The 10,177-nt window shown below is 41.5% G+C and overlaps 1 protein-coding gene across 1 annotated transcript in view; it reads right to left on the bottom strand.

Annotated features, from left to right (window-relative positions):
* Positions 1-207: 207 nt before the first annotated feature.
* The window catches only part of CYP20A1 (cytochrome P450 family 20 subfamily A member 1), a 112,686-nt gene continuing 102,716 nt past the window's right edge, over positions 208-10,177 (bottom strand). Inside the window, exon 13 of the mRNA XM_075317652.1 lies at positions 208-4,702. Within this exon, the coding sequence (XP_075173767.1) occupies positions 4,552-4,702 (151 nt within the window). The 3' untranslated portion in view covers positions 208-4,551. The remainder of the gene's footprint in view (positions 4,703-10,177) is intronic.

Raw genomic sequence — 10,177 nt, 5'->3', positions numbered from 1 at the left:
TTCAGTGGTCCATGGTGTACAGTTGAAACCAGATGCTTACATACACTAATCTAAAAAGATGCATATTTTTCTCACTATCTGACATGAAATCAGAATAAACCTTTCCCAAATTAGGTCAAATAGTATTACCAAAATTATTTATATTTGTCAAATGCCAGAATAACAAGCAAGAGAATGTTTGAAGGTATTTTTTTTATTAGTTTCTGCAAGTTAAAAATTTTCATACACTAAGAGTACTATGCATTTAAATGGTATGGGATGGCCCATATGACGATATCATGTCTTTGGAAGCTTATGATAGGTTTATTGGCAACATGTGCATTAGACACACACATGTGGCTATTTTAATGCACACCTGAAACACACTGCTTCTTTGTGTAGCATCATGGGAAAGTCAAAAGAAATCAGTCAAGATCTCAGGAAGAGAATTTTGGACTTGCACACGACTGGTTCATCCTTGGGTGCAATTTCCAGATACACATGAACGAGGCACCTTCAGGTATGAACAATTATATGCAATTACAAACAAGATGGGAATGTCCAGCCATCATACCACTCAGGAACGAGACGGGTTCTGTGTACCTGAGAAAAACGTGCTTTAGTCATATGTGTGCATTTCAACCAAAGAACAAAAGCAAAAGACCTTGTGAAGATGCTGGCGGAATCTGGTAAGATTATGTGATTATCCACAAGGAAACAAGTACTATATCAACATGGGCCGAAGGGCCACTCAGCCAAAAAGAAGCCATTACTCCAAAAGAAACAAAAAGCCAGATTAATGTTTGCAAATACACAGAGACATTAATTTTTTGGAGATGCTGTCTGTGCTGTGGTCTCATCTGAATACTAAAATTGAACTGTTTGGCCATAATGACCATTGTTCCATTTAAAATAAAAAGGGAGAAGCTTTGTAGCATAAGAACATCATCCGAATTGTGAAACACGGGGGTGGCAGCATCATGTTGTGGGGTTGTTTTGCTGCAGGAGGGACTGGTGCACGTCACAAAACAGATGGCATCATGAGGAAAGACTATTATCTGGCAATACTGAAGCAACATCTTAAGACATCAGCCAGGAACTTAAAACTTGGGTGGAAATGGGTCTTTCAAATGGACAATGACCGCCAAACTGGTTACAAAGTGGCTTAAGGATAAAGTCATTATATTGAAGTGGCCATCACAAAACCCTGATCTCAATCCTATTGAAAATTTATGGGCAAAACTGAAAAGGCGGGTGCGAGCAATCGACCTACAAACATGGCTGTGTTACACCAGTTCTGTCATGAGGAATGAGCCTAAATTCCTACCAATTGTGAGACGCTTCTGGAGGATTATCCAAAACATTTCACCCAAGTCATACAATTTAAGGGCAATGGCACAAAATATTAATGAATTGTATAAACTTTTAATTTTGCAACAAGTAATAAAAATGCATTAAAACACTCTCTCTCTCATTAGTCTGCCATTTGGCAAATATAAATAATTTTGAAAATCCAAATTGACCTAAAATGGAAAATATTTATTCTAATTTCATGTCAGATAGTGAGACAAACATGCAGATGTGTCTCTTTAGATACTGTATGTAAACCTCTAATTTCAAAACTTTCAAAAAGGAAATCCCTTTGCTGTTATTGTAAGCTGTTTACGTATCATGGCTTTTGCTGTAAACTGAAACAAAGACAAGGTCAGACAAATACTACTAGAACTAAACTTGATATAGTGGTGACTAAATCACTGGAAATTATAGCAGCGGTGTAAGGACTATGATTTAACATGAGTTTAAATGTGACTGGCAAATTCTGAACACAACCACATCCCAATTTTAAGAGGGTTTCACACCTACAGGACTACATTATTTAGTTTTATTTCAAATTGTTTCTCGATGGATTTATACAGATTGACATTAAAGGTTTGACGAAATTCTGAAATTAAATTTTTTTTGGGATGACTTTTTACATGGTAAAAACCTGTCATTTTACCAGTGGAGTGCAGACTGTCTCACTGTATGTACTGCTCACATCATACAGCTATGTGCCATTAGTAAGCTGAAACTAGCACATATTCCCAATGTTAATTAGTATCAAACACATGTAATTACTGCTCTGCACATTGACTTAAATCATTTATGCTGGAGTGATTACCTTTTGTGTTGTAGCAAGGAAATGTAACCAGTAAAATCACAGGACAAAAATTAGGTTGTTTTAATATGGATGAAACTGAAACACTGCATACGATGCATATTTAACAGCTCTAATGTGTGAAATGTGGTGTCGTAAGGAGCAGAAGGTGTAGAACGCTCCTTGTAAGAAACATCACAGAATGCAAAGAATTTTCATTTATAAAAATTTCAAAAACTCTTAAAATATCACAGACATAAAAAATGAATCTCACACTGTAGAGGGTTTTCTCATGTATGCTTTCACCACCATTTGCTTTGCCGTTAAAAATACATTTATATGGCAGTGAAATTTACAAAGGCAACAAATTCTTCAAAAAAAAGGCACAGAAGGTATGCAGTCTTATACATCACTTGTTAAAGACAGTTCAACTGCAGCATACAGGAGATTCAAGAAACAAGTAGCCCTACATATGTATAAAAGACGTACTCCTAAACACGACTTGTTCACACAAGCAGATAAATGATCCATTCCTTGATAAATGATCCATTCCTTGCCACTGCAGTGAGGCTACTGTTGGTATATAGGGCACAGTTTTTTAGTAATACTGATTACAAGGGCTTATTACAACCACATTTCTTTCTTTTCAATCATATTTCTCTCTTCCACAATCGAGTCACATTTTTAAGAGAAAACAAAAAATAAAGAATATGTAAATGAATAAGGACCTACAATATGGCTAAAGAGACTCCAAATTTGCTCAGATTCATATTTTTTTTTTTCCAGACAAGGAATGTGAAAAGGTTTCTCCAGCTTAGTCTTATGGCATATCCACAAGGAACTGCACCAGTCTCTAGAACTGGGATTGGCAATTTGAGACTTCCATAGAAGTGAAATGTGAGAATCCACGGATGTGTGCGGCCTCCTCCGCATTCATTTTTGTTTAGGATGTGTCAATGAAAAGTCACCTCACCAGGCTATGTGATGGAGCCCTATTTTGGAGATAGGTGTGGACCCCAGGTCTAATATTGCTGTTATGGACAATTTATGCCTTCTTCTAAAATGATAATTCTTAGCCTGAGTGCAAATATTAAAGGGATTATCCTGGACTTTTCTAATTTATTTTCTAATGGGAGCACGCACTTACTGGCAGGTAGTTGTCTGTTCTTCCTGTCGCCAATCTTAGCCAGCTCAGAGTGGTCATGAACCGATTCTGCTGCTTCATTTCTGCACACATCCACAGATGTTCTTCCTTTTTCTATCTGCTTTGTTGACGGGGCATTACTGCAGACGTTTTATCGGCACCCGACTCCCTGCATTTAGGCAGCGAGAGTCAGCTATCAATCAGCATTACAAAGGCAGAGATGCCCTGACAACAGAACAGAGTGGAAAAGAAGAAGCTGTGCTGACGACAAGACGTAGGCAGAAGCTTTCAGCAGGAGCGGTCCGTGACCACTATGAACTGGCAGAGATCGGAACCAGTCAGCATAAGAAGTTTGTTAGCACCAACCTGCCTGTAAGTTCCTAGCCGTATTAAAAAAAAAATAAATTACAAAAATACAGGAAAACTCAACTGTCACTCTGAAGTGTATAAAGGACATTGATGTGGAAAGAAATTTGTAGACCGTGACAACGTTATTGAATATTTACTCGTTTTGCTTAATGGGGTTTTCCTATGAACAAAGTTCATTTTAATCAAGAGATCTTGGAATAATAATAATAATAATAATAATTTCCATAATAAAAAAAAAAAAAGACAAAACAAAACGTTCCTGTGCTGAGATAATCTTATATATGTGCCCTGCTATCATACCACACTGTCTGAGCTAGAAAGAAGTATAAAAAAAAAAAACGGACATTACAGCATGGGATAGCAAATTATTTATTTGGTGAGGAAGTATACAGACATTACAGCATGGGATGCAAATTATTCTTAGGTGGTAACATTTATAAAAATAAAAAAAAAAAGGCAAGGAAATTCTTTACCTCAAAAAAAGAAGAATCAGATACGATCCCATGCTATAATGTTAATACTCTTACTTCCTCCCCGACCGAGGAGATGTGGTATGATAAGACCATGTTTCTGTACAGTCAGACACAGCCATTACACAGTACATAGCAGGGGCACATTTATAATAGATCTCAGCACAGTTATTATTTTTTTTCTTTATTTTTTTTTTAAAACACATCCAATTATGGATGATTATTATTCCAAGATCTATTAATTAAAATGAAACCCCTTTAAGTCAGTAACAAATATACTGCCTTTAAAAGGAAATAAATTTGCTAAGTTATTTGATCTAATTATCCTGGCACACTTGACTGTCATGTGGTTTAAAGAACAAATATCCGATTGTTGAAACAGGGATTATAAAGAAAAAAAATAATTTCGTCTTCTTTAGCTGAAAAGGAATAACCGGACGTGTCTGGATATTTCAGTTCCTCTTTGACAAACTGATCCAAGCCTCTTCTTTTGGAGAAGTCACAAGTTCATACTTGGTCTCCATAACCTGCCCCTTCACAGGCAGTAAGTGCAGCTTCCTGACGAGAACACTTAGAAGCACTGTTGCTACCATGTAGGCAAACCTAAGGCAGAGAAAGAAGACTAAATGCATTGCATAATAGATAAAATAGCAATGACATAATTCAAAGAAAACAAAACCTTGAATTTATTCATTAAAAGGGGTTGTCCACCACTAGGAAAACCCACTGTCATTCCCCATGTGCGCCCCCATAAATATAAAAAGTCTATACTCCCCTCCAGTGATGGCACTGTTCCAGAGATGTTGGAATTTGTGTTCCTTGGGCCTATGTGACCTTGTTATGACATGTGAGCCCCGTGACCAAACAGTGTCGGCTTCCTTCTCCCCGCCTTCATACGGTTAAGTAATTAACAGGAAGTGAGTGACGAGGCTGCGCTTCACTTTCTGTTAATTACTTAACTGTACAAAGGCGGGGAGAATGAAGCCGACACTGATTGGTCATGTGGCTTGTATATCAAGGTTACATGGGCCCCAGGGAACGCGAGTTCTGACATCGTTGGAACTGCGCCATCGCCGGAGGGGAGTATAGTCTTAGTTATTTTATGGGGGTGCAAGTGGGAATGAGAACGAGTTCTCCTACTAGTGGACAACCCCTTTTAATAATGGATTTAATTTATTTCATTAATCTAGTACTGGAGAAAATAATTAACTTTTTTGCATTTTCCATTACAGTCATTTCACATAATGCTTTGAAGCAAATATTTGGCTTTTACTCTGCTCTTGAGATGACACTTGAAGGGCAAATTTACAACTTGCAGGTCTGTTTTTGTAGAACCCAATTTACTTCTTGCCAAAACCACCCTGTTCAGATAAATAAAAAGGATTTTCAGTGACAGAAACTTCTGCAACAAATCTGCTACGTGTGAATATACCTTGAACTCCGCTGAAATCTTTTGTAGCACTGCTAATTATTTATAAAAGGATTTGGCGCAATAGACATTTATTTCCCATCTTCAAGAGAGGTGGTAAATGTCTGATCAACAGGGGCCCTGCTCATTATTAGAATGGAGGTCCCAATTCTCACTTCAGGCTTTGCATTGAAGAGGGACTTGATTGGAGTGGCTGTGGAATATGTGCCCTGCTACGCCATTTAAAGAGAATCTGGCAGCAAGATTTCACACCACAAACTATACGTTTGTAACTCCTTCAAATACAAGTCCAGCAACACCTTTACATGGCTAGATTGCTCTTCTGTTAAGGCCCCTTTACACACTGAGACTTTCAGCGATCCCACCAGCGATCCCAACCTGATAGGGATCGCTGGTAAGTTGCTAGGAGGTTGCTGGTGAGAGTTCACACAGTCAGATGCTCCAGCGATCCCACCAGCAACCTGACCTAGCAGGGATCGCTGGAGCATCGCTACACGGGTTGCTGGTGAGCTGTCACAAGCAACCAGTGACCAGCCCCCAGCCAGCAGCGACGCACTGAAGCGATGCTGCGCTTGGTAACTAAGGTAAATATCGGGTATCCAACCTGATATTTACCTTTGTTACCAGCGCACGCAGCTACACGTGCAGAGAGCAGGGAGCCGCGCACACTGCTTAGCGCTGGCTCCCTGCTCTCCTAGCTACAGTACACATCGGGTTAATTACCCGATGTGTGCTGCAGCTACATGTGCATAGAGCAGGAGCCGCGCACACTGCTTAGCGCTGGCTCCCTGCTCTCCTAGCTACAGTACACATCGGGTTAATTACCCGATGTGTGCTGTAGCTACACGTGCAGAGAGCAGGGAGCCGTGCACACCGCTTAGCGCTGGCTACCTGCTCTCCTAGCTAGAGCACACATCGGGTTAATTACCCGATGTGTACTCTGCTATACGTGCAAGGAGCAGGAGCAGGAGCCGGCACTGACAGTGAGAGCGGCGGAGGTAAATATCGGGTAACCAAGGACAGGGCTTCTTGGTTACCCGATGTTTACCGTGGTTACCAGTGTCCGCAGAAGCCGGCTCCTGCTGCCTGCACATTTAAGTCCCCTTTACACACTGAGACTTTCTAGCGATCATGCTGCACAGCGGGAAACAAAGGACCAAAGAATGGTCCTGAACGATTTGTAGCGATCAGCAACTTCACAGCAGGGGCCAGGTCGCTGATGTGTTTCACACACTGCAATGTCGCTGGGGAGGTCGCTATTACGTCACAAAACCGGTGACGTTACAGCGATGTCGTTTGCGATGTTGCAGTGTGTAAAGCCACCTTTACTGAGAAGTCAGTATTTGACTTGATATGCAAATGAGGCTGAAAGACAATGGCTGATCTGAAGCCTCAGTCACTCCAGCTCTATTTCCCGCCCAGCACAGCCTCCTTGACTGACAGCTCCTTTCCCTGAAGGGTACACAGCACTGAGGCTGGCAGCCAAGCAGACTGAGGCAGCGCTGGGTGGGAAATAGAGCGGAAGTGACAGAGCCTTCAGGTTTATTTGCATAGCAATTCAAACGCTGATTTCTCAGTAATGAAGGAACCGGCTAGCTATGTTATGGTGTCACAGGACTTGAATTGATTATTTTTTTATGGGGTGGGTTGCTGTCAGACTCCCTTTAATATCTAAGGGGCTGACGGATATTCTGGAGCCATGTACTCAACTGTCTGTCCGTCCCTAGACTTTGAATGCAGCACTGTCCAAGCTTGACTACTGACCTACTCAAACTTCTCTTCACTGTACAGTAAGCAAAAACAGGGGACTCATACCCCCCTTTTCTAGTGATCACCAGGACCCGATGATCAGACATTCATCACATATCCTGTGGACTTTCTTTGCAGATTTCTCAACTTGATATGAAGGTGAGAAGGGAGTTATACTGTAAGTTACTGCAGATTTGGGGTACAAAAACTGCACTAAACATCAACAGCACTTACTCTTAGAGCTCATGTAATTTGGGGCATCGCAATATATTATTGTTTCTCCAAATTCTGTATGAGCCGATATGGCTTAGTTCCATTCCTTAGTGTATCAAGAGTTCACCCCCCCTTCCCGAAATATGGGAAATAAGAAAACAAAATCTATGAAATCTTTACCATTTAGTTAAGAAATGGCAATTGAGCCGCACTCAATGTGTGAAGAGCATTCACATAGAAATAGATTAGAGGGGCACATATACATTTTATGTACAGTTTATGGTTATGGGGAAATGTCAAATACACTGTACAGATAAGCCCCCCTAGATCTGCAACACTCAGCCAACTTTACAAGAGCACAACGCTAGAAAATATAAAAAGATGGATGCGTCCTACAGGCCTGTGCATTCTATCTGATGAAACCGGCTCAGCTCATCTATCAAGGTGCCTGCAGGGATTCATTCATCCACCAAGCGATGGGCACTTTGCTCCAGAACTAATATATTACTACAGATAAAGCTGGATATTCTTGTGGAGAAGCTGAATGCAAACTGGCATAACATAAATTTACACAATCCATGAGCACATGAGCATTGCCTTACCTCTACAGAGCCGTTACCAGCGCGGCTGAATATAAATTATGTGCCAACTCATGTCCACTTTTTTTTTTTTTATTAAAGAAATATTTTTTTTGTACTGAACAATGTGTATACAGAATAATGCACATCCTCTCATCTCCAGATAGAATGCAGATGATGGCGGTCTACAGTCCCCTCTAAGGAGCCATTAGAGACCAGGGAAAAGTACACTGCTGCGCTCTTAAATAAGTATGCCATCAGGAAGAACAGAAAAAGGTCTGCTACGCTATAATATCCTTTATTTATATGCTGCCGGCATGTTCCACAGAACTTTACAAATCAGAGGCAGGAAAAAAAAAAATACCAAAAAAGGCAGAGAACGGAAATGGCCCTGGATATTTTTACTATGTCTATGAATTTTTTTATTTTTTTTTCAAAAAAAAAAAAAAAAAGGTTTTTTCCCCGTAGATGGAGCATCTCTTGCCATAGAGCTTAATATATGTGTTTTTTTATTTTTTGCTTTTCTTTTTATAACAGATATAGATATTCTATTAGAAAAAGAAAAGAAAAAAAATAAAAAAAACAAAACCCCACAAAAAAACCTATAACATGCTGCCTATGGGTAGAGATATGCTGTATCTAGGAGAAAGCAAAAAATAAGAATTATTCTTACCGATAATTCGGTTTCTAGGACCTTCCACGACAGCATAGGAGGTTGTCTCTCCACGCCCTAATTGGGACAGGAAGTTCAAGAGGTTTAAAAGGACCCTCCCACCTCCCACAGCCAGTGTCTTACAAAGAATCCATAGCATATGAGAAGTACCACACATTCAGGAATATATGAATACAAAAGGGGAGGGAATTACCTGCTGTCGTGGAAGGTCCTAGAAACCGAATTATCGGTAAGAATAATTCTTATTTCTCTAGTCCCTTCCACGACAGCATAGGAGGAATACCAAAGAATTGATACCTAGGGGGGGGACCACAGCCTGCAGGACCTTCCTGCCAAAGGCCAAATCCCTGTTGGAATCCAGATCCAAACGATAATGCTTCGTGAAAGTATGGAGCGAAGACCACGTAGCCGCCTTGCAGATCTGCTCAGGGGAAGCCCCTGCCCGTTCAGCCCAGGAGACAGAGGTAGCTCTGGTGGAGTGTGCCGTAAATCCGGTAGGTGGAGAGAGATGCTGAGCGAGGTAGGAGTCTCTAATTGCCCGCACAATCCAGTTGACGACGGTACTCTTAGCTACCTTCCTGCCCTTATTTCGACCAAAGGGCTGGATAAACAGGTTACTATCAAGGCGCCAAGAAGCAGTAACCTCCAGGTAGTGCAACACAGTCCTACGGACGTCCAAAGAATGAAACACTTCCTCACCGGGAGTCCGAGGATTCTGACAGAAGGAAGGCAGGATGATGGACTGAGAACGGTGGAAATCCGAAACCACCTTGGGAAGGAAGGAAGGGTCCAGCTGAAAAACAATGCTGTCATCTCTGATGGTCAAGTAAGGTTCCCGAATAGACAAAGCCTGAAGTTCTCCGACTCTGCGAGCAGACGTAATAGCCACAAGAAAAGCAGTCTTGTGAGAAAGAGAACGAATGTGACAAGAGCAAAGAGGCTCAAAAGGTGACTGAGATAGTCCGGTAAGGACCACATTGAGATCCCAGCGGGGCGTCAGGACCCTCTGACGTGGACAGAGTCTACTAGCGGACACAAAGAACCGACGGATCCAACGATGATCTGCCAGAGCCGTGTCAAAGACTGCACTGAGGGCTGACACCTGAACTTTCAGGGTGCTAGGCCGAAGGCCTAAGTCCAATCCACTCTGGAGAAAATCCAGAATCTGCGCAATATTAGGCCGAAGTGGGTCAGGAGGCCGAGAACCACACCAGGAGGAAAATTTCTTCCAGATTTTGTTGTAAATACTATTAGTCACTGGTTTACGGTTCTTCTGCAGGGTAGCCACAACCTTGTCAGAAAGCCCTTGGGCCTTCAGTGCCCGGGCCTCAGAAGCCAGGCAGCCAAGTTGAGTTTCTGGGGAGCCGGATGGAAAATCGGACCCTGGGACAGTAAGCTGGGGTCCGAACCTAAGAGGACTGGGCCGTCTATTCCTA

This window comes from Anomaloglossus baeobatrachus, chromosome 7 (assembly GCF_048569485.1).
Source record: "Anomaloglossus baeobatrachus isolate aAnoBae1 chromosome 7, aAnoBae1.hap1, whole genome shotgun sequence".
Classification (NCBI taxonomy): Eukaryota; Metazoa; Chordata; class Amphibia; order Anura; family Aromobatidae; genus Anomaloglossus; species Anomaloglossus baeobatrachus.
Note: the sequence above shows the minus strand (reverse complement) of the source record. Positions and strands in the feature narration are given on the sequence as shown.